At 46.5% G+C, this 26,090-nt stretch overlaps 1 protein-coding gene across 1 annotated transcript in view; it reads left to right on the forward strand.

Moving 5' to 3' along the window:
* The first annotated feature begins 216 nt into the window (after window positions 1–216).
* LOC142578517 (uncharacterized) overlaps window positions 217–26,090 on the forward strand; it is a 729,695-nt gene continuing 703,821 nt past the window's right edge. The window contains exons 1-2 of the mRNA XM_075687894.1: window positions 217–343; window positions 16,492–16,694. Of these exons, the coding sequence (XP_075544009.1) occupies window positions 217–343; window positions 16,492–16,694 (330 nt within the window). The remainder of the gene's footprint in view (window positions 344–16,491; window positions 16,695–26,090) is intronic.

The following is a 26,090-nucleotide window of genomic DNA, read 5'->3' on the forward strand; positions in this document are numbered from 1 at the left end:
CTCCACGTCACTTACAATGATCTCACCCAGCACTATAAGTTAGTCAAGAGAACCATGCCGCTACCGCACGAAGCACTCAGTAAAGCACAAGAAGTCACGCTCAGGCGGCTTCAGCCGGGCACCTGCCCATGCCCGGTCTTCCCGCGCAAAATCTTTCCGCACGCACACCCTGACAATGCACGTCGCTTTTGAAAAGATATAGCTAGCCTTGCTCACATGCTCTGGGGTTGCCCCCTGGCGCCGGGGCCAGGACCACCAAGGAACAGTGGGACCAAGCTCTACGCAGCTCGGGCCTTGATGCACAGCTCTGGGCTGTCCATCGGGCCCGCGACGCGGCGGAGGGGTATGGCCTCTTGTCCCGATGTGGGAGCGGCCCGCTGCGTGCCTATCGCGCGCGCTGAGGGATCTCAATAAAGTTATTCATCCATCCATCCATCATGAGCATGCAAGGTCGACTACTTCGTCTCGCTTTCAATTTTTTCATCTGTTTTTCTGCTGAAATTGTAATTGGCGCGTCACAGCAAATTTCAATTTTCCCTCAGGAAACTGCGCTGCCGTATTCCACTATATATTGTTATTCATGCACGTCTGTCCTGATTCTACCTCTTATACCTCATTTCTACGGTAAACCTGAGTCTATTGAGAATGTTTAGCTGTACAGGCAGTTAGGAGCTGAAAACAGCTTCTTGTGTTTGCCCGTCCACCCTTTCCGTTGCTCACCGTCGCCATTATCGCGTCCTCACACCGGCCTTTTAACTTCAGTTTCACTCTTAACATAAGGTGAAGACACCCATTCTTTGCCCAGTAACGCTGCTTTTCATCGAGTTCATACCTCTTCATCAATGCGCAATTGCGAACTAATCAGCAAATGCGCAACATTCTTGCGTTGAAATTTGTGCAGAATTTATACGCCATGGATAGTCTGACTAAGACATGGAGAGCCCGCTTTATGGTTCATCATTCGCTACAAGACAGTTGGACTTTGACAAAAAGACGGTGCAAAGACAATCGCAGACGACGCCTTCGCACCATCTAGAAATTACCATCTGGCCATCGAAGTGAACTGTTCCTGTAAATTCCAGGTGACTTAAAAGCTTGCTCAGCTTTGTTGCAACGGCTGACATGCGTCAAAGTTCTGCGCTGGTAGGAGAAGCCGTATATAAGCTGAGACGCATGGCAGAAACACACTTGATGCCACGCACGTGTTTATTAGAAGGCTATATATCACGCGTTCACACAGTTTCCCGTATGACGACTACAAGTTAGTACGTACGTCCCGGCAACGTAAAATGAACAAGATGTCGACACGTCGAGTGCATAGCAGAGAATATCGAGACTGAGAGGGAAGCGTGCACAGAAAGAACTGCAAGCCTCAAGAAAGGCTCCCAGAGAAGATGCCGTGCATATAGTCGTGAGCACTTCTCGGAAAAATCAGAAGGTGAAGAAACAGCAGCAAATATCACTCCCGATGAAAAATTGGTGCAATAGACTACGCAAATGACATTGAAGAGAAAACAACGGAACAGCTCCACCGTAATTGAGGCACGACTCATAAAAGTTTGCACTCATGTATGAGACCTCTTTCGAGCTCGTATCAGAAATAGGCACAACTAACCAGACACGGAGAGCTGGTTAGTTAGCATCGGCAACTTTTAGGCTTCGAACTCATATGCTAGGACAGCAGTGGGTTTTCACAGCAGGCACAACAATTTTGAAGAACTTCGTGATTCGTTGTCGTCGGCAACACTACTGTCTGCTCTGACCTCCGCGGTGTACTTGTGCCACAGCGTCCTACATTTATCAATGCCTGCTCAGTTGCTCCGCAATGCATGGGAGTCATCGCTTCACTGTGGCAGCGCCTGATTCCCAGTAATTAATCCTTCTTGCTGCGATTTCATGGACAACTGAAGCTGGGCACTGCTGCCGCTAGGCCCGTTAGGTTTGACTCATGCCCTCTGCCTGACGTTGCACGCACGTAAAACCATAGATAGTTGGCATGACCAAAACCACACTCTCATAAACTGTGACCAACTACTGGGAAAGTGGCGCACTCTAAGAGACCCCTGGTATTGACATTACTGGGCTGAAAAATATGTGAGAGAGAGACAGGTATTTAATATGGTAGGAAACCATATGGTCGGCCTGAATCAATGTTCTGACCGGCTACTCGGCGTTGTGGGAAGGGGAAAGAATGTAGACAGAAAGAAAAGAGAAGACGTTGAGCATGAGCGTTTGATTCTGTCGCAACCTCAGCAGTCATGGAGGCATTACGGAATCAGGGTGCAGACGAGCCGTATGTAAAAATACTGAAAGATATATATAGCGGCTCCACAGCCACCGTAGTCTTCCATAAAGAAAGCTACAAAATCCCCATAAAGAAAGGCGTCAGGCAGGGAGATACGATCTCTCCAATGCTATTCACAGCGTGTTTACAGGAGGTATTCAGAGACCTGGATTCGGAAGAATTCGGGATAAAAGTTAATGGAGAGCCCCTTAGTAACTTGTGATTCGCTGATGATGTTACCTTGCTTAGTAACTCAGGGGACCATTTGCAATGCATGCTCACTGGCATGGAGAGGCAAAGCAGAAGAATGGGTCTAAAAATTAATCTGCAGAAAACTAACTGCTATACTCGCCTCACTAGATAACGTTCTAACGTTAAACGTTGCCAGGTTCCGATTCCAATGGCGGCCTGTCCGGAGCCAGGTGTTCTTAGCACCCTCTGCTGCGTCACAGATCTGACCGCCGCCGTGGTCAGTTGCTTCGCAGCTACTGGGGAATGAGGGCCGGGGTTTGATTGTTGTATTCATATAGGAGGTTGTAGCCAAGTACTGCACCAGGGTGGCCAATCCTGCTCTGGTGAGAGAGTGCGTTACCGGTTTTGGTCACCAGGATCAGGCCGCACTCCAGGCCTGTTTGAGCAATTTTCTCAACACACGGTTTTTTTTTTTGTATTTTCCAGTGGAGAATTGCGCGGCACCGGGATTTGAACCACGGTCTTCTTGCACGGGAGGCGGATACTCTACCGTCCCCGCAGGAGTTAAATTAAAAAATTAAATTCTGGGGTTTTACGTGACAAAACCACTTTCTGATTATGAGGCACGCCGTAGTGGAGGACTCCGGAAATTTCGACCACCTAGGGTTCTTTAACGTGCACCTAATTCTAAGTACACGGGTGTTTTCGCATTTCGCCTCCATCGAAATGCGGCCGCCGTGGCCGGGATCCGATCCCGCGACCTCGTGCTCAGCAGTCTAACACCATAGCCCCTGAGCAACCACGGCGGGTCCCGCAGGAGTTGTACGCCTCATTTAACCTACAGTGGTGCCCTATTTGATCAGTCAAGGTGAACCAATCTGAGCTCGGTTACACCGCACGGATGGCACTCGGCTAGAGAACCAGGTATTTGTGACCTGCACATGTGTGGCCATACATAATTGAAGATATATATATATTTTTAGGAGGGTTCCCGTACAGTGATAAAATAAAGAAAAAGACATTAAAAGAAAAAAAAAGGAAAAAAAAAGGGGGGGGGGGAAGGAACATAACAGGTGATTTGAACTCGTGACCCTTGGATGTTGCCCGGAAAGATGGCTCAGTCGGTTGGTTCGTCAGGCCCCAGGTTACTTTCAAGCGCCATAGCTTCTGCTCCGAGCCTCATACTTACGTGAAAAGGGACTGATGTTGCCCGCGATAGTCGATTTACGAGTGGTTGGAACGCATACTTTCTTGAAAAAATGGCCGCCAGAGGAGAAGAGCGAACTCGAGCGGCTTTAGAGACTAGGAAAACTGCGTTAAAATATTTAGACTTCAGGGAAAGCTTCGTTAACAAACTATAACACGGTAATCAGCACTCGAATACGACGAGAGAAATTATTGAGACGTGGAAAATTCCCTTGAAATAAATACGGTTTCCGAGACAAATGCTTGTAAGTATTGAACCTCTTAAAACATGAGGGGGAATATGCGCTCACGGAGAGGGCATCGTCCGCACGAGACCACAACCAGGCACCTTACTGAGACGCGGAGGGCTCTGCGGCCGGAACAAAGCCTCCCTTCTCCGCCGGCCAAGAGGGGAAAACGCGCTTTCCGATCGCTGAAGGTTGCGCGGACATAGTATAACTCTAGCGTCTAGGAAAAGCGGTGGTTTAGGGGCCCTTTAAAGAAGACACTCACAGCTTTTTAGTGATTGTAGACTGTGTTAGCTTCCTTCCTAACTTCTGGAAGTTAATCACTTCACTTCGCAAGCCTCCTTATTGCTCGCCGTACCTTTGAGGTGCTCTTAGACGCTCGTCAGCTTCAACTGCGGACACTTTCTGCCATGCACTATCCTCGTTGCCCTCCTTTTCTAGTTCATGCTTAAGGGGACATGCACATTTGACTTGTGTGAGGATTGCGTAATTTTAAGCCCTTCAGAACACACAAGGTGCACGAAGTGAATGTGTCTGGGTTGTGTCCTTTCGAAGTAGTGAATACTTAAAAAGTAATCCTTAATAACATTGGTGTCTCTTGTATACAGTGTTGTTAACGTGGCAAACATCGGAAAACCAACCAAACCATTTTCAAATGTCTCTTACAACCAAGTGTATCTTGTAACGAGATTCTACGGTACTGAATATTTTTCATCTATGGATCATCAGCATGTACATATAGTCACAAAGACATGTTGTGTGGAATGGCGAATCAGGAAACAGCTCGTACTCTTACTTTTTATCCCTAACATAAGCAGCTGATAACAATATGACAAAAAATCAGGCAATGAGGCTAGCGTGGAACATAATCCTTCAGCTCTAAACAGTTTTTTGGGCCCACATCATTCCCTCATATGACATAAGGAAACATCTTGTTTGCAGTGATGGCTGCATGTGATCTGAATTGATTGAAACAAACAATAAGTAAGGTTGTCCTCTATGTAATTTTATCAGAGTGCCTTTTAGATGTCCTGCCGGTGGTCCTAGCTGCACGATCCTTCTCATGCTTTTTGGCACGATTCTTTTCTTTTCCGCTCCTTTTTCTGGTTTTCTCCCCTTTCCCTTCCCCCTTGTGTAAAATAGCATACATGAAGTATCAAATCTGTTGAATTAACGTGTGTATCAAACCTGTTAACATGTGTTCTTCTCTGTGGTCTGTGTTGTATTTTTGCGCTGTACCGGTCAATTCAAGATGAAAGATGGAACGTCCTTGCCTTTAGTTTAATTGTGTATATATATATATATATATATATATATATATATATATATATATATCGTCTCGTGTTTTGAAATATATGTACACTAAGGAGTGCCTGCATGCTCTTCTCCCCTGCTCCAGTGACGAAAAGGAGAGCCTTTATATGTACCACAGTAAAACATCCAAAGGTTTTCGCTGTGCACGCCCATTACATCACATATCATATGGATCTGTAACAATACAGAGCAGCAGTGGTCCATAATACTAGCACATCCCAACATAAGTATAAATTAGCACATACCGTCATGCTGTGAAACATGTTGCAAAGCCGCTGGTGCTGGCAATCTCCGCAGCACTGCAGTGGTACAGCCGAGTGCCACCTGTATAGTGACAAATGCATATGCATGTTAGCAACTCAGTAGTTGCTTACGGTTTCATAAGCTGTACACTGCACAACAAAGTAATCTAGACAACTTTGTTAGAACAAATGCACATAATTAGGACACCATTTAAACACTAACACCATTAATTGCCCCCAATCTCTCACTCATTAAGGGATAATACTACTGAATCATCGGTGGAGAGCTCAGATTAACACAGCCCATAAAGGACAAGCTTTCTTTGAGGAAAACACCTATAACAGCGGTTAGTTTTCTTGATCATTTTATGTGCTAGCTTTGCTTTAATTGTTATGCAGTACTATAAAATATGAAGTGCCGCATTTCTAGCAGCAGAAGGCGTCGTCGGCCTCATGGTACAACTGATTTTTGCACTGTTTGTCAGTGAGCCGACACATACAAAGAAAACCGAATTCACACATACATATACAGTGTCAAGTGCACGTCTCCTTCTGAAAACGCAGCCACCAGTTCCAATGCTGCTGAAGGGAAAGGTTATATAGAGTGCGAGACTGCATGGAACTACCACTTATGACTGTAAGCGTATGATCTGCTGATTGGAGAGGAAGTCACATGCTGTTTCTAGTCTCTTTTAGAAGCATTACTAAAGGATGAATTAAAATCTATTCATAAGTCACGAATTTCACGCATCCACAGTTTGGCTAAATAACTTGTGAGAGAAAGACATGTTTACCTGGAACAGCAACCTTTTTTCCTGCTGCAAAACTTTCCTTCGAATTAATGAAATAACTTTGCAGCGTCATAATATATTGGGTTTCTTGCAACTACTTGCCGGCAGTGGCGGGTTACAGTGTTTATATCTGACTCATTGGGCGACAATACTGCCTAACACAAATGCTTCACGAACACGAGAACACGTCCCTCGCAGAGAATGGCAACCATATATGCCTCTGTGAGACATGATCGCACCTTTGTGGTCAAAATTTACGTCAGAACGACATCACCATCCCATTAAAAAAAGCTTCAGTACAAGGCAGCAGCCAACTGCATAATGAGACATTGCAACTGATGTCCACTTAATGGTGGCCTGTGTTTGAGTCACTTCTGGCAGTTGACTGGGTGCTGAGAAATACACATCCTGGGTTGTCCCTACAAAACATACAGGGTTATGTCAAATGTTGAAAATACATAAACGCCGGCATTTCATAATTAAGTCGCAAAACAAACAAGTAAACCAATAAACAAATGTAATGTAAACCGAGTACACATGATAAGATAGGCTGTCAACTGCAAATGCATTACGTGAAACGCCTAATGCATATATGTATACACACGAAGCTGACACACAATTTAATTCGCACTAGCTTTTTCCCTGCAATATATTATATTCAAATTATTATGTTTCGTGGTTAGAGCGTAACTAGTGTAAATTACGCACTAAATTGTGTACCCTGGAAAACTTTTCTTCAAGACTCACCTGTGCGCGCTTCGAATGAGTAGCGTTTTAAAATTTATGTACATGGCATTTAACATAGTTGCTGAACACGGATTTTCTTTGCCCTGTGTCGTGTACAGTGAGCTACATATATCTGCCCCCCCCTTTCTTTCTTTAGTACTAGCCATACTGCGTGCCACTGCACCTATACGCGCGTTAGTAAACCTCACAACACAGAAATAAAAAAAGAAGCGCCACTCACCAATTCGTGCATGTTGTACGGGGCCTAACCTAACCAAGCATGGGCTGTTGCTTTTTATAGTAAACAAAGGCACCGTGCTCATTGCAAGTATGCATCATGTCACTAAGCAAATATGCAATTTCATTGTACCACTATATTTTATCAGATGGATGTATCTATTGAGAGGCAAGAAAAAAAGCAGTCACTTCTCACAACTAATCAGCGTTCTTTAAACACGTTTCTAACTTTTCAATAACACTTGCTGCTATGTGTTTGTCTCCAGAGAGCATACTTGATTTGACTTTCCAATCAGAAACATTACATAAATATACCATGTTAAGATGACTGCCTAGAGCACGTGAAAATTTTCATCTTGGTGAAAAATACTGTATCTTGATTTTGTTGACATTTGGTCGAATCGTACACTCAATATACCCACCTACTAGTTTTCTTGTCCAAATCGCATGCCAATGTATTTTGATTTTTTGGCAGTCGCTCCTCTGCACTACGTGAAGTCGCGATGCACTGGCTCTTTCACATCCTCGTGTCCTTGCAGCTGCCTTCTTGCGTTATATAAAGTGGGTGCCTGAAAAATACCATGTGCAAAGGTCAACACAAGGCATGGTGTAAAACAACATCAAGACAGTCAAGGTCATGGAAATAAAGGAAAGTCTCAGCTCTTAGTCTTCCTAGTGAAATGCATGCAAAACATCCAAATTACTGCAACAGTCAACTGCTAAACTAACTTCAATTTTTAGACTTCAAAAAAAACAAATATTCAACAGTTACTCCTTATTTGTCACCAATGTTAGAATACCCCTGCTAATAATTAGAATATTGGTCATTGTCAGACATCATAGGTCTGTCATAAGTCTGGTGTATCGCAAACACCACTTGTGACACATCCTAAGCACGTGCCCAGTGTGCCTCCCGCACCATCGCTGGTTGTGCCACTGCTGAAGCCATAATTTGAGGATCATAGCTGCAAACATGATGCTCAGTAGGGATGAAAATATTGTCCTCCAGTTCAATGGCTATGACTGGATCTGCCTATAAGAAAGGGCAACAAGGCTTGTTATGGCAAGTTTACCCACATTTCAATACTAACAAGAAAGTTCACTGCGGCCTGCATCTAAGAATACTAAAAGGCATGAACTTATTTTCATTTATTAGGTGGGCAATGGGGTTCATTTTTGACAGACTCGACTACTGCTGCAGTTTGAAATCTAGCAATTTAGATTCTTGAAGGCATATTAAAGTTGCACTTGGACCGCAGTTATTAGTTTATTAAACCAACTTATTATTTTGTGTGCAGCAGACGACTGGTGACACGAAATTAAAGCAACATATTATTTTGATATTTTATTTCTCTACTGAAAATATTAAAGCAACAAACACATTTTGATCTGCCATCCAGTAGCAAAATGCTTGTGACCCCCAGAGGAAGGCTGATTTAGCTGTTCATATGACATAACTCTGACCACGCCAACTCATATTAGCAAATGCACAGGTATGTCCAAAGCAATAAGCGTATACAAAGCGCCCCTGCAATTGTAATTCCACACAGCAGCAGTTATATTCGATGCCGATGCATAACTCGCTGCTCGACAATTTACCGAGTTCGTACGCATAGGCATCCTTTCAGTTTCGCACCGTGCTCGAACACCGCAGCAGGAGACATCAAACCAGACTTATAATCACGCCAGTTCAATACAAGAGCAAAAACAGTTCAGTCTTAGGGATAAACACCGTGAGAGTGATTTAGTGCGCGACGGCGACGAGCGACGGCTTCGAGCGACAAATCGCGCCGTCGCTTGAACAGATCGCTTGGTTCTGGAAATCTAAAAATCGTCGCCCGTCTCCCGGAAATGCTATGATCGACTAGCCAATACCGCGAAGCCAGAACTGGATGTACGTACATCGCTCAAATACTACCGATCGTCGCGCGGAACGAGCAAATGATTCAATTTTTATACGTGCAAGGATAAGAACCTACTGCAATACCTGCGGAAATATTTTATGCAACTTTTTATAGTAAAATACCTCAACGTAAATTACTAAAGCATGCGCCACGCGTGATTACAACCCTCATACCGGCAACACCGCGGAGGCGTCACTCAAAATCGTCGCTCGCACGGTGTACGACTTGTAGGCGACGAGCGAACGCGACAGCCATCTCCATCGCATCACTTGTAGCTGTCGCGCGCAAGATCGCTTATATGGAGTTTATACTTTATTCAGCATAAAGCATGGATTCCTCATGCGTTTTCAGTAAGTTCAAGATAACCCGCCCAATTGACCTCTTGCAACATGCAGCTGAATACCTGCGGCATAGTTTCTCACTAGCACTGGTGCTGCACGTAACTTCAGTGGTGGGAAGAAGAAGAAGTGTATCTGTTCGGTCGCTGTTTTTGTGCGGTGCTCTGAGTTTTCTGGTTTTTGGACATTTACGGTTACCATTGACGACGACTGATTAACAAGACGTCGGGCGAAGGTTCAACGAGCCAGGCGCCTTACAGGTACGACACTTCTTTTTTTAAGGACCTGGCCATTACCCTGCCGCTACGGTGGTCGGAAGCCGAGAACATCGTCACGAGCCTTATGCTCGTCCAAACGTGACAAGCCATATGAATGATGCTACGGGCCGAAATGAAAAGCCTGGGGCCTTGCAAGCGTCACAAAGCTTCATAAAGCCAGCACGTTTGGTTCTCCACAACTCGGAATCAACTTCAGCGAATTCAGGAATAATGGCTGACGGTGAAGCCGAGAGCAAGAAGCCTCGCCTAGAAGACAGCAAGTACGATGACACAACATCGAATTATGAGCTAAGTGATGAAGAAGAGATGGGTGAAGATGCACCATTTACTTTGGTCATGTACAAGAAAAAGCGAGCCGAAGGCATTCCGGTTGTCTTTCGCCCAAGTGAAGGTACTACTTTTTGGCAAGTAAATCCAAACCGAGTGTCTGCCGAAATAGTTTCCGCTGCCAAAGAAAAAGTACAGTCTTTCAGGACGAACAGAGATGGAAGTTTCAGTGTCAGCGTTGCTTCCTTAGCGTCGCCGAAACGCCTTTTGATGCTCTCAAGTGTAGGCGGCCTGGAAGTCAAGCCCTTCATCCCCGAGTCATACACGCGAAACGTTGGGAAAGTAAAACATGTGCCTCTGCAGTATACAGACGAAAAACTCCTAGACTTCTTGAAAGACGCAGGAGTTATATCGGCACGCAGACAGATAAGGTATTCCCGCCAAGAAGATGGAGCAGTACAGTCTCATCCACTTCACACGGTAATTCTGACTTTCAGAGACGATCGCCCTATTCCAGGAAGAATTTACTTGGGTTTCACCAGTCACCCTGTCGAGGAATACCTAGGACCAGCACTTCGCTGCTATAACTGCCAGAGATTTGGGCACCTGGCGAAAAGCTGCCGCAGCACACGTCGATGCAAAATCTGCTCAGAAGATCATGACCACAAGGAGTGCAAGTCAGTTCTACAACCTAATTGTGCAAACTGTGCGGGGAACCATGCTGCCTCCTTCTCAGGCTGCCCTCAGAAGAAAGCAGCTGCGCAAATGCGTTGACATGAACTAATCCATGGAAGACAACTACGACGCAATGAACCCGCCCCAAACCTTGAGATTGTCCATCCAGTGCCAGATCACCCACCTCAGCGGGCACCGGAACTACCACAGCCAAGAGCACCAACAAGCTATTCCTCCTCTAGAGAACAACCAACAGTGCAATCAAGAGACCAATCAAGAGGATCACAGTCAAGTGCGCAGTCTTACGCATCAGTGCTACGGAAACCCAGACGACAACAGGCAGAAAGTAATACACAAGAAAGCTCCAGTACTCGCACACATTTCTCTCAGCGACCTTACTCATCTACTGCAGAAGTAACACCAGCTAATAGCGAGCATACCACAGCATCGGTGACACAACTGATTTTGCCAATGCTTTTCGCAGCTCTTAAGGCAATCCTATGTGCTCTGCCGGAAGCAAACAACCTACCAGAAGTGAAAGCCTTGTTGCCTCTAGAAGCACTATTGTGTCAACAATCCGCGTCGAAACTGCGGCAGGCAGTACATGAATAACCGCTACAAAAATGTCTCCATATTTCAGTGGAATGCCAACAGTCTTCGAAGGAAGTGTGCTGACTTTCGTAAACTGCTTGTGCAATACAACTTCCCAATACTTTGCATTCAAGAGGCGGGAATCAATGACGACTTTCGCCTCTCAAATTATGTGATATACAAGACTTCTCGTCAAGGTGCTGTTAGCAGAGTGCTCCTGTGCGTCAGAAAGGACCTACCATCTTATCAAATTCTGTCAAGTGATTCAGACTTCCCGGAATTCATCGCATGTAAAGTATCCTTTGGCAAGCTCTGTATAACAGTGATTAATTTATACCTACAACCTTCAAACCGGATTTCAGTAGAAGCGCTAGTGGATATCTTCAAAATAGCTCATTCTAATGTATTTATATGTGGTGACTTCAATGCACACAACACCATCTGGGGCAGTGATCATTGTGATGCACGGGGTAACGTTATTGAGTGCGCCATAGATAAATGCAACTTGACTGTTTTAAACGATGGGTCGCCAACATTCCTTCGTGGATATAATTACTCAAGCTGCATAGATGTTACCCTGTGTTCACATGATCTAGCGAATGGTGTGGGATGGACGACAGATATGGAAACGCGCGGAAGTGATCATTTTCCCATCCTTGTTAACCACCCTAGCATGCACTGTGATATCAGGCGTTACAGCAGACTAACCAACTGGCAAGCTTTTCGGTACCGCCTAACGGATCAAATTAATCAATTTGCAACAGTGGAAAAATTTACATAACTTTTGCAGGACAATATGAACATATGCACAAAGAGGGTCCCAATTCCAAAAAATTACGCTGCAGTTGACGGAGAATATGAACACCTAAGAGCCATCCGACGCCGATCCGAAAGAGCTTACCGACGGAGCGGAAGTTTAGAAGCATACAGAAACGCTCAGAAAATACACAATGTAATGCGCAGACGAATGGAAAATTTAGGCAAACGGCGCTGGCGCGATTTCTGCGGCACGCTGTCTCATCACACGGCTGTCCCACGAATTTTTCTAGTAATTCGTTCTTTAAGTGGACCTGTAACACAGAGCTTCCCATTTCGTGCTCTCGCTGTAGCACGGGACACGTGTGAAATAATAGTTGCAGATGAATTTTGTGAGCTTATTTCCAGACCTGCTTTCTCGTCGCAATGTGCAGAGTTTGATATTTCAGTAGTGTTGGCTAAGCGAAAAATTACGGCTTGCTACTGGGCGCAACATCCTCAATTAGATCATACTTTCACATTAAGCGAGCTTCAATGTGCAATTGCATCATGTCGCCAAAAGTCCGCTGCTGGGCCGCACGGCATTACGTACAATATGCTAAGAAACCTCGGACCGACAGGTACAAATGCTCTCTTAGACATCTATAATAACTTATGGATAGAGGAAACGGTACCTGACGCTTGGAAAGTCGCTCGAATCATACCAATTTTAAAACCTGGTAAGACGCCCTTGTGCCTTGAATCCTTCCGCCCTGTTAGTTTGACAAGTTGTTTATGCAAAGTAATGGAGAAAATGATTGACGCGCGACTTCAGTGGTGGTGTAATGAAACGAATGTGCTGTCCAACTACTTAGTAGGTTTTAGAAAACATAGATGCACAATGGATGCAATATTAGATATAGTAACCTGTGTGGAGCACGAGCGTGCACGTGGGAACATGACTATAGCAGTATTCCTAGACATCAAGAGGGCATTTGACACTGTTAGTCAAGTTCATGTTTTGCTGAGCATGTTGGAACTTGGTCTGTCTGGCAGGTCCTTGCGATGGATTTCTGAATTTCTATCAGGTCGCAAAATATTTGTTCAGACGGGTGAAGGAAAGAGTCCTGAACATCTCGTCAAACAGGGAGTACCACAGGGAAGCGTACTCAGCCCCTTCCTTTTTAACTGCGTCATGGCTGATTTAACCAGAAGGCTGCCATCACAGTTAAAATTTTCACTCTATGCAGATGATGTGTGTATTTGGACATCTGGGTCTAATGCTCAACTACTCCAAATGGCATTGCAAGACAGCATAAATATAATCAACAAATTTTTGAGAGAGAGAGGAATGGTACTATCACACGCAAAGACAGCTGTATTGCCCTTCACTCGAAGGAGGTTAAAAAATTTCACTCTTAGTCTGGAAGGACACTCTCTAATGATTGTCACACAGCATCGATTTCTAGGCATAATACTTGATAGGCAGCTATCCTGGGCAGCCCACATAAAGAAACTCGAAAGCGAGGTCAATGCCGTAGTGACTGTACTTCGCAGACTTGCAGGCACATCATGGGGCGGATCAGTATCGTCCATGCTAACTGCATACAATGCATTAATACGACAAAAAGTAGCGTATTCCGCGCCCATCTTACACGGACTTTCCCACACGTCAGAAGAGCGACTTCAAAGACTTTTGGCTAGAGGACTACACCTATGTCTAGGAGTTCCACGAGCGACTTCTAGTTCTCTTGTAATAGCTGAGGCTCGCCGATCACCATTTCCAGTTATGCGAACAACAGAAACATGCCGGCATTATTTCCGTCTTCAAACCCAGCATAAAAACCACCCATTGGCTCTAGACATAATGAAACGAGATAGAAGTTATGTTCATATAGAAATTAGAGACCATCTTCACATATTGCCAAGAAATGAATTTTGGAACTCAGACATCGAATATCCTCCATGGCTGCTTACAGTTCCAAAAATCGAATTGTCAGTAGATGGGATATTCAGCAAAAGAGATATGTTCATTCGAGCTGCTCAACAACTAGCGCTGTACCAGATATATATGCGGTATTCAGGATACACACACGTCTATACAGATGGCTCCAGTACAGCAACCTCTTCAACTTCATCATTCATTATACCGCACCTCAACAAACAAGAATCATTTAAATTATCTCGTGCGACTTCGTCTACAACGGCTGAACTGTTCGCAATCTTATGTGCGATAAAATTTATATTGTCAGTAAGAGATGCGCAAAAATGGGTAATTTTCAGCGATTCACAGGCGGCTCTAACATCACTCTGCAACACAAAGGCGAAAACATTCAGTGACAGTATAATATATGAAACACTTAAAAACCTCACAAAGGCAAGCGAAGCGAAACATGCAATATCATTCCAGTGGATACCAGGGCATTGCGACATTCCTGGCAACACAGCAGCCGATGAAGCAGCACGACAAGCGCATCTAAAAGATGATACGGCTCCGCTCCCAATATCAAAGGATGAATTACGCTGCATTATAAGGACAACGTCTCTCAAATTATCTAGAAACACTTGGTTTGACCAGAATTCTAAGAGCTCGGACTTATACCATATTGATCCATTTATTGAATTCAAATTTTCATTGTCGTTGGATAGAACTATGGAAACCCTTATTCATCGATTAAGGCTAGGCATTGCTTACACAAAGCATTTCTTGCACAGAATTGGCCGTGCGGAAACCCCCGAATGTGATTGTGGATTTGTAGACGAAGATATATATCACCTCCTTCTAGATTGCCCACATCACGACACACCAAGAAGCCGACTTAAATCAGCGCTAATTAAATTAGACCGCAGACCTTTCAGTTTAAGGAAACTTTTGGGCCCTTGGCCAACAACGGCCTTGCAGAAGAGTGCTTTAAAAGCACTAAAGACTTTTCTTGAAGACAGCGGCATTGCTGGGCGTTATTAGCGCTTTCATTGTTCCCTTCATTTCATTGTCACTGTATATATCCATCTGTTTGTGAATTATGTTATGTTGACTGTTCTGTTGAGACTGTATGTGATAATGCATTTACACGATGTATCTACCACCCGCTGACTAGACAATGTGTTATTAGGCGACGATATCTTTTGTACTTTTGAGACTTTCATCTACATAAGTGTGGAGACATTTACATTATATATTGTATGTGCCATGTGTTCCTTACGTCATAGTCTTCCTGTGGAAACGTTGCGTGATAGGTCCTGGTGCTTGTGTGAACAGACTGTTTGATATGTAACCTTGAACCCTGTACGATGTATGACGGAACCACTCAAGAGATGAGGAGTAGCCGGCGCCTTAAATTGTGCGCCAACATCTCCTTATATCATATCAATAAAAAAAAAACTTCAGTGGTCGCAGATTCCCCCTGGGCGAGACAACGTCTAGCGCGCGGCTTATTTATAACAAAAGCATGCTGCCAGCAAAATGACGCCTTCTGTTATGTGACTCCATATTTCAACAGCGTTCCGTACACAGTAGACTGCGAAACTGAATGAATTCAAGCACACAAAACGCACGCTAATCACGCTCCGCATAGGCTCGGAATCATGGACTGGTGAACAAACCATATTAAGCGTCCTCTCGCCTGGCGTCTTATTGAACATACCATAGTTCTGGCAGCGTTTGCGATTTTCAAAGCTCTTACGGATAACGGCAAAGTGATAAACTCGCATGCAGTTATCGCTACGACTGGCTTTTTCGATTGACATCGAGAGACAGTACGCTTCCCTAGTCCGTTGTCAATCGCGTCGGCTAAGCGCCGCGACGACTTCCTGGCGACAGCATGTCATATACGCAGAATGTGCACCTAAGTCAGAATTCACTTTCCGTGGAGGATTTGTTGTTATATCCAAGGAATGACGAACGACTGTCGTGTTTTCGCGGCGACGCGAGATGGCTGACACACGATCTCCCTTGGATGGCCTTCGTTGTTGCTCGCTGGACGGATCACCTTTCTGCGGTGCTGTGCTCTTCCGTGAGGTTGAGCGCGCGCGCGCGTGTGGTGGAGCAACTCCGAGTGAAAAAGTAGAGCGCTCGCTACGCGTTCCTTTGAACTGCGGTGGCCTGTTAAAACGATGTGTTCTTTGCTCAGCGTGCATGAGTGATACATTGCCATATTCGGGGCCAGCCACCATCAGTTGAAGCAGAAGATTACGCTACGTTTTGTTCTCTATTGCCGCAAGAGTACAACGGGCATTCTACTCTCTCTCTGAAGGTAAGAGTGAAAAGCACATTTCACTCTCTCTTTGGTGACAGAGTGAACAATGCATTTCACTCCACTCGACAGCTTGCGAGAGTAAAACAACGCTTTGAAGAGTAAATCGGCCGCTTCATTGCTGCGATACCCTTCCTAGGTTTTAGAGTGACGGCGCTCGTTTATAATATATGGTGGTTGCATAGGTAGCCTTTCCGCATACCTTCTGCTTGCATCATTTGGTCTTTCAAGACGGCAGTATTGAGCGAGTGACCTTGTTGCTTACGCAGCTGAACGGTACGACACACGCCGGCCGCATCCGCACGAGTTGGGGCGGCGTGGGTCGCAACGTGGCCGACTGCCTCACCCGCCTTCTAGGATGCACGGTGCGCCTGGTGTCCGCCGTGGGCGTCGACCGGCACGGAGAGGCGCTCCTTCAGCACAACCGGCTACTGGTAAGAACGACCCGCTCTCTTCCCTTGTTGTCAATCAGTCAGTCATAGCTACCGGCATTGCCGACCGACTTACAAGGTAAGTAAACTGGTAGTGAAGCTTTCGTATGAGCCCACAAACTTAGAAAGTGTCGGCGTGTTGCACTTCATTTAAAACATTCTATTAAAAAAAGGTATGATGCGTGGACGCGTGAACGTGAACCTCCACAGTTCTTTTGTTAGCAAGACCGGATTAGTTGCACTCTGTCTCGAAGAACATCGGTGGGTGGTAAACTGTGTGATGAGAATCTGGCAAACGCTAACCTTTTTTACTTGAGAACGTGAACCACGTAATGGATTGTGCGATTAATAATATCGGCTTTTCGTGGAAGTGTGCCACGTTTGTTGTTGGCGAAATACAGCGACCATATGGGCTCATCTTCGTGTGAGAAAATTGACCATATCGCGTGCGTGCGTGTGTGTGTGTGTGTGTGTGTGTGTGTGTGTGTGTGTGTGTGTGTGTGTGTGTGTGTGTGTGTGTGTGTGTGTGTGCGTGTGTGTGTGTGTGTGTGTGTGTGTGTGTGTGTGTGTGTGTGTGTGTGTGTGTGTGCGCGCGCGTGTGTGTGTGTGTGTGTGTGTGTGTGTGTGTGTGTGTGTGTGTGTGTGTGTGTGTGTGTGTGTGTGTGTGTGTGTGTGTGTGAGTGTGTGTGTGTGTGTGTGTGTGTGTGTGTGTGTGTGTGTGTGTGTGTGTGTGTGTGTGTGTGTGTGTGTGCGCGCGGCGTGATTAGCAATACGTGCGTGCAATAAAGCCAGTCGTAGCGATCAGGCGCCCATAGAGCTTCTGGACCCGTAAGTTTGGACAGGCGAGAACGAATGAGACGCGATGATGAGTGAGCGCCATGTATATCGGTACCGTCTACACTGTGTGCGGAAAAAATATATCCTTCGTTTTAGCGTAATCTATTGACAGAAAGAGCCCCTAGCATGTTTTCACCACTGCCGAAGCTGCGGGTGTACATTTCACCACCGAGAATGCACAGAAGGCAAGCCACGGAAATTATCACCTTTTAACGCAGATATCATGGGTCTTAAGTAAAATTGAACTTCCCTTTTTGTTTATTGTTATACTTACCCTTAGGGTATGACCTTTATGCTGCGATGATGCACACAAACATGCAAAGGTTGGGTCTGATAAAGTTGAGAGCAGCAAAAGCAGGGCAGCGGACACCTTGGAGTAATCAGGAACGGGGAAGCTACCGCGCACCAGATTATGTACTTATGTACGCCTTTGCTTCGTACATTCACATTACCGTGACTAATAATTTAAATTATGGTGTTTAACATCCATAAGCTGCTCAGTAGCTTATGGGGTACAGTGTAAGGAAAGGCTCCAGATTAACTCTGACCAGCTGGAGTTTGTTACCATGCCATACCGCCCGGTAACAAGTTTTGCATTTCTTCCTTATCTGAATTTATACGCCGCGACTGGGTACGGCTCCATTGAGCTGCGGTAAAGGGTGTGGCTGATACTTGCAGAGGTAGTTAATCTCGCACGTCGTTTAGCAGTACAGTGTAGGCGAGGCGCAAATTACTAACTTCATAGCAATGCAACAGACATTTTTGTTGCAACAGCAGTCATTTAAGCGAAGTGTCATTTCGCCACTGTGAAAATTTGCATCTTCTGTAATAAAATGTTCCCATGAGAAGAGCAATTACATTTAGGTATTCACTAGGCGCTGACATCAGTGAACCACGCACTCGGCAACAACGCTACGCTGTTGTGCCGTTAAAACGGGGAGGATTATACTTTGCAAGCGCAGTTCGTAGATGCTGTCGCATCAAAAAATAACAAAATGCCGGAACGACGATCGCGGCAGTTGACATACACGCAACGCTGTTATGCAGAGAAAACAGTTCGCATGAACGTATTTTACCAACCAGCGCTCACTTGGAAGGCGTAGCAGATGGAAGACGCAGTCGCATTGAAGTCACGCTCTTTGAAAACAGGCAGAAGTCTATGGCTTGTGTACGTTCCATCAGAACGTGAGGGAAGTGGTTGCGATTGATCGAGATTGCCAGAGAGTTTTCCAAGGTAACTCCAGTTTTATTGGCCTAGAATTATGCATCGAATATACATGACGAAACTAAACGAATGATTCCATGGATTAAAAGTATTTGTAGTATAGAAAGCACACCGTCACAATATTGCAATATCTGCCTCCCTCCCCCGGACTCCACTCCCGTAGTTTTTGAAGCTTTGACAATTCCGCGCGACAATATGTATTTCAGTACCACTTTATGGAGGATTCTTTATTGGGTATTCACATTGCTACGGAACAGTATTTGCGATGACGAAGAGGCGAGCAGTGTGAAGACGACGACGATGATTAGAGGCCAGCGCGGGTTGTTACCTCTTCGCCAAAGCCGGCGTGTTTCCTTGTAAATATACTTGTATACAGCTTTTCGTCTGCATCTTCTTACGTAACATATCTGGTGGAGGTGGACGTTCCCTGTACCTCGACACGGAGCTTCGCAGTGGACGGTACGTCGAGCCTTCCTTCATGGCTCCCGGCGACGACAACTCGACTCAGCCGCCCCGACACCTGCTGCCACTTCGACAATCTACATCGCTCTCCCCGCTCCCCGTGATCCTGGCGCATTCTCGGGCAAAGATGGGGACGACGTTGATGACTGGTAGGAAATATTCGGATCAGCCTGTCCGAACACGTCAGCCGTTATAAGCGGTGGGACCCCACTATCCTGCTCGCCAACGTCGTCTTTTACCTCGGTGGCACACGTCGACTGGCACGTTGACTTAGCGTCCCCATCCCCACCACTACCCGATGGTCACTACATCGCGGCTCCTATGCAAGACGTCATCCTTACACACGGGATCACAGTACCTCATACAGTTTTATCTATTACGGCGAATTGCGTCTGCCTGCCAGTGTAAATTTTGGCGTGACGACACAAGTGCTGCCACGCGGGATGTATCTGGCAAAGCTTCGCTCATTCGAGGATCACTCAGTAGCATCTATTGCAGTAGACGACAATTCAGCCAATCCTCCTCTACCATGGCAGTCGGCAACTTGTACCATCGCCGACTTACAGAAAATGATTGCGCCCGACATGCCGTCCGCGCACGCTCGTGAGCTCTACCGCGTTCTGTTTTCCTACCACGATATTTTTTTACTTTAACGATCGTCCTTTGGCCCTAACTACAGCTGTTAAACATCGCATCAATACCGGTGATGCCCCTCCTATTCGTCGCCGCCCGTATCGAGTGTCACCGGCTGAGCGTCAAGTTATTCACGCCGAAGTTCACAAAATGCTTGCCAAGAACATTATTGAACCGTCATGTACCCCATGGGCGTCACCTGTTATACTGGTAAAAAAGAAGGGTGGCTCATGGCGCTTTTTCTTGGATTATCGGCACCTTGACAGGGTTACCAAAAAGGACGTGTATCCCCTACCTCGCATTGATGACGCCATTGACTGCTTCCGCGGTGCTCGCTATTTCTCCTCTATTGACCCTCGCTCCGGCTACTCGCAGGTTGCCGTGGACGATCTCGACCGCGAGAAAACTGCTCTTGTAACACCCGACAGTCTTTATCAATTCAAAGTGATGCCGTTCGGTCTATGTAACGCTCCTGCCTCTTTTGAATGCATGATGGACTCCCTTCTTCACCGTTTCGAATGGTCCACGTGCCTATAATACTTGGACGACGTTATAGTATTGTCCCCAACGTTCGCTACGCACTTCGAGTGCCTCTCAGCAGTCCTGGAGGTTTTTCGTCGAGCCGGTCTGCAACTCAACGCATCGAAGTGCCAATTCGGCCGTCGCCAGATTACCTTCCTTAGACATCTCGTTGACGCGAACAGAGTGCAACCGGACCCAGGCAGGATCCATGCTGTTACGCACTTCCCTGTTCCGATGTGTGTCAAGGATGTGCGCAGCTTGATCGGCATTTGTTCATACTTCCGGCCTTTCGTGAAAAATTTCGCGGCTATAGCACGACCACTAACCGAGCTTGTGAAAAAAGACGCCCCTTTCCAATGGGGCGATAACGAGGCCTCTGCATTCGCGCATCTAATCGACCTTCTCACTACGCCTCCCGTTCTAGCCCATTTCGATCCTTCTGCACCTACCGAAGTCCGTACTAGTGCCAGCGGTCTCGGAATTGACGAAATACTGGCACAACCCCAGCGTGGCAACGACCGTGTTATTGCTTACGCCGCACACAGCAGCGTCAGTACAACGCCCGCCACTGTTACGTACAGTTTTCGCCTGGTGCGCTCGTGCTCCTGTGGTCGCCCTCTCGTCACGTCGGACTTTCAGAGAAGCTCCTTTCGCGATAAACGGGGCCCTACCACGTGCTGCGCCAGGTGACGCCTGTGACGTACGAAATTGCTTCTTTGAGTTCAACCTGGTCCTCTACTCTGGCATCTATTGATATCGCGCACGTCAGTAGGCTCAAGACCTACTACACTGCTTCTGATTCCGGCCTTCAGTCGCTCCGGGACGGCGCTTTTGCCGCCGGGGGTAGTGTTACGGAACGGCATTTGCGATGACGTAGAGGCGAGCAGTGTGAAGACGACGACAACGATTAGAGGCTAGCGTGGGCTGTTGCCTCTTGGCCAAGTACGGCCTATTTCCTTGTAAATATACTTGTGTAAAGCTTTTCGTCTGCGTGTTCCTACGTAACATTATCGAGCAGTTATCACACAAGACAGCGTTGCATCATCTTATCTAGCAAGCATTTCGATATGCAAAATTACTAGCCTGTAAGGCGCTGAGAGCCTGCTTTACGGAGAGTGAACGACCATAGCGCGTCATTTCTTCACCACATACATTCTCAGATTGTAGTGACTGTCAAGAACACAGTAGCAAAACAGCGAATGACGAAATTAACTTCTATTGGGCAAACTTGTCCCCACACAAGTGGCACTCCAAGCAGAACAATAATGGAGAACACAGTCGGCGATCGTCGAATTCACACCACTCGTCGAAGGTTCCAGTGCAATCGCTGGTGCACGCGTGGTTTCCAGAAACTACACAATTCATGTCGCGCATGCGATATGATAATGCAGGGTTAGGCGAGGACATAGACACTAGATAGAATCAACGATAACATTCCCGTAAGTTCTAGTAAGTTCTCAATCGGGCCGGTGCATCTTGCACAGTCCATGTGAAGAGGATAAATAAGTACCCATGTCAGCACCCCTCTTAGAAGTGCGCTCCCGAAGCTACAAACGCGGGAGCAAAAAGAAAAGACACTAAAGTAGAGGCACTAAAGAAAAATGACCTTCAGACAAAGAAACAAGGAGCACGTCAGCGCAGGTAGAAGGGTTTAAGGCGCACAACATAGACTACTGCAGGTCGGGAGCGGCGCCGCTGTGATTGCGTAATGCCGTCTGGCGTGACCTCGTAGTCCAGTGCGCCAAGGCGTCGGATAATCTTGCAGGGTCCGAAATAGCGTCACAAAAGCTTCTCCCAAAGTCCTCGTCGGCGTATGGGAGTCCAAACCAAAACAGGGTCGGCGGGCTGGTACTCCACGTAGCGTCGTCCAAGATTGTAGTGTCGGCTGTCGGTCCACTGCTGGTTCTTGATGTCAAGGCGAGCAAGCTGTCGGGCTTGTTCGGCGTGCTGGAGATTGGCGGCGGTTTCGACACTCTCCTCTTCGGTGACATGCGGCAGCATGGCGTTCAGAGTTTTCGGCGGGTTCCTTCCGTAAACCAGCCTGAACGGCATGATCTGCGTTGTCTCTTGCTTGGCCGTGTTGCAAGCGAAGGTTACATACAGAAGGAGGACATCCCACGTCTCGTGTTCAAACCGGATGTGATGGCTTAGTGGCTATGGTGCTGGGCTGTTAAGCACGAGGTCGCGGGATCGAATCGCGGCCAGAGTCGCCGCATTTAGGTGGGGGTGAAATGAAAAAAACACGCGTGTACTTAGATTTAGGTGCACGTTAAAACACCTCAGGTGGTCCATATTTCCGGAGTCCCCCACTACGGCGTGCCTCATAATCAGGTCGGAGTTTTGGCTCGTAAAACCCAATAACTTAATTTTTCCTATGTTCGACGTCGATGTACATGTTGGCGAGCGTTAGGCCATTCATATGCGGATGGTAGGCCGTTGTCCTCCGGTAACTTCTCTGGCCATACTACAGAATGGCTTAAGTAGGCGCAGCTAAAAAAGCCCTTCCTCTGTCAAGACTTCGGGGGCACCATGTCGCAACAGGATGTTCTCGACGAAGTATTTGACTGCTTCCGCCCACTACCTTCGGGCAGAGCTTTCGCTTCGGCGTAGCGGCTAAGGTAGTCGGTGGCCACTACAGTCCACTTGTTTCCGGATGATGACGTCCAGAGAGTCCTAACAAATCCATCCCGATCTGCTGAAACGTTGGACAAGGAGGCTCGATTGGCAGTAGCAATACCCGCCGTGGTACGTAGCGGCTATCGTGTTGGGCTGCCAAGCAGGACGTCGCAAGATCAAATCGCGACTACGGCGGCCGCATTTCTATAAAGGATAAATACGAAAACACCCGTGTACTTTCACTTATGTGCACTTGAAAGAACTCCTGGTGCTACAAATTATTCCAGAGTCCCCCACTACGGCGTCCCGCATAATCAAATCGTGGATTTGGCACGCAAAACTCCATAATTTTCTCGGCTGTAGAAATTACGGTGGCCTTGTCAGTGGTGACTTGGATCACCGGTAGTCTCGGCATGGTTGGACGTAACGTGCGACGTCGGCCGTCAGGCGCGGCCATTAGTACTTCTCCTGTATTCTTGCGAGTGTACGGAAAAATTCAGGGTGCCTGGCTACCTTATCATCCTGCAGAGCATGCAGAATGTCTGGCCGGAGTGCTGCAGGCACAACGAGAATGCTGTTTGCGCGGGCTAGCGAAACGTTCTTCAGCAGGTGGTCGTTTCGCAAGAAAATCAAATAAAATTATTCCGCGCCTAAATACCCCCAGGACCAAGTCGGTCTTGTCTTCCAAGTACTCGGAAAGGCTTCTTAGTTTTGGTCCGCTCCTTGCTGCTCGGCAAAGTCGTCCGTGCTTATTAGCCCCGAGAACGAACTACAGGGGCACTGCGAGCGCCGCTCGCGTGACGTCGGGGCACGGACTCGTCCCTGTTGCATGTTGCAGTTCGGGCGATGTCCTGGCGCCTTCTGCAGCGTTTGTTCGCCCTCGATCCCTCTGCTTGTATACTTTTAGCGGTCGTCTCAAGTATATTTTTACGACGTCTTCGTTCGCGAACATTTATTCAAAGAGCTTATTTTTTAGACAATAATACAGTTGTCAAAGGCAAAGTGCCAGCCGAAGAAGCGCAGACCAGCCCATTGCGGGTTTTTCATGCGCGGATTGACAACCACAGGAAGATAGCATACAAGAATCCAGTTATGATACCATACCTTCCGCGGTGCAACAAGTATGTCCCAGACGCTGGTTATATTGTACTTCTACATCGGTTACCTTGATTTTATTCCGCTAAAACAGGTTTGCCCATGACAAGTAATTCATGGTATAATATGGAATTTTCGCATTTCTTCACAGAAATTCTCGGCAGCAACACGAGGACTTAACAAACATTGAAGTTTATGTTCTACCAGCACCACTTGCTTTTTTAACTGCTTCTCAAAATTAGGAGGTTCTTCACGTGTTTACTTTAAGTGGCGGTAACTTGAAGTTAAGCTAATTGAGGCTTACAGCTCTTTGCAGAGTACGAAAAGAAATGCAGCAATATATATTCCCTTTTCCATGCTACACGTTCAACTCACTTGAGCAATTTACTGGTGTTTGTTGTTTGAGAAATATACATGACATGAGAATATACATGTTTGGCTAGCTGGCACAAGCTGCTCGGCCCAAATGTTTTAGTGAAATATGCCCTTTGGACCGTATGGCTGCAGCCAGAAAAAAGCCAAAGTGTCATTCATCAGTAGTATGGGACATATTGAAGATATCATAATCCCCCTGTGGAGGCCCCAAAATTAAGCGAAATGTGTAAGGTCTGTGATGTCTTCCTTGTGAACGTTTGAGAGGGTCTCTTTTATCTACTGACAAAGCGAATATTTCTCCGTTTGTATAATTAAAGAACGCTGGATGGAGACAACATGAACAGAATATGCTTGAATTTTTCTTTTCTAGGCACCCCAAGCTTCGCTGCAGTACCTCGAGTATACTTTAGACATTGCGATTGGCACCGTAAGAAACTGCACACAGTTTCTGTTCGCAGTTCTAGTGAACTGATGGGTTTCGCGAACAATGCGTGCCTCGCCATAACGACAGTCGGTTGCTGCCGTTCCGTGAGGGGTGTACCATATTGTCGATTAAGGCTAATGAGGGCTACAATGAAACATTTCATCGCTTGCAATTGATTGGCTCTCGATCTTAACCACGAGACTTTTCTTTCAGTTGATTGCTACTATGGTATTTGTGAATTAACTATGTAAATACTCCATATGACACGCCATCGTGTTAGCAGCCATGAGCAATTCGTTTTATGTGGGCCTGTCTCAGAGAGCGGTGAATGTAGCACGAAACATTTTAATACGAAATGCGCGCCTAACTCTTTATTTTACGCATCAGTATAGTAGCCCTATTTGACTAGAACAAATGGCGAGAGTAATAAGAATCATGATGACATCTTGGCTGGGCAGTGTCTTTCTAACACGGATAACATGTTCACACCAAATACCAAGATGTTACTTCCATGTAATGTGCAATGTCTCTCATAGCTAAGTACTAAGGGAAAGTTAAGTATTTAGCGAAGCGTGATGCACAAGTTCGCGTGTTGAGTTTGCAGACATGGTTTTTGCGCAAAACTGGTAGACAGACACGGCGCATATACGCATTGCGAAACCAGTAGCCCCTCCAACGCTACATGGCTTGCGATATCGAAGCCCCAAATTATCTCGACTCACGCGTCTTTGAAGAAGGAACTGGGGTTCAAGCATGGCTGCAGAAAGAAGCCGACATATCCTTGAATAAGTACGGCTCGAACCACCCATATCCCAAGCATACACGAAGGGAACGAGTGCGCGCGGCAGCCGAGTGGGCCGGAGTGAGTGACGTCCGGGACGTCACTGGCGAGACGACGCCACTCCAAGTTCTCGCCGCTAATTGTTCCTAAAAAGGCGTCCTCGTCTTGGCCATCGTGAGGCCGCGCGTCCAACGGAGCACGAGACGGGCAGTGGGCAACAGAGTGTTTTCGTTGGAAATTGTAAATTACGGTGATGCCATATTCTTGGAGTCCAAGGCTCTACTGCGCCCGGCGTCCTGAATAGCCCTTCAAGTTCGCTAGCCAACATAACGCGTGATGGCCGCTTTCGACTTTGAATGGTTTACCATATACGCAACTGAGGAATTTTACTGTAGCCCAAATGATGGCAAGGCATTCCTTTACGGTGGT

Source organism: Dermacentor variabilis, chromosome 4, assembly GCF_050947875.1.
Source record: "Dermacentor variabilis isolate Ectoservices chromosome 4, ASM5094787v1, whole genome shotgun sequence".
Classification (NCBI taxonomy): domain Eukaryota; kingdom Metazoa; phylum Arthropoda; class Arachnida; order Ixodida; family Ixodidae; genus Dermacentor; species Dermacentor variabilis.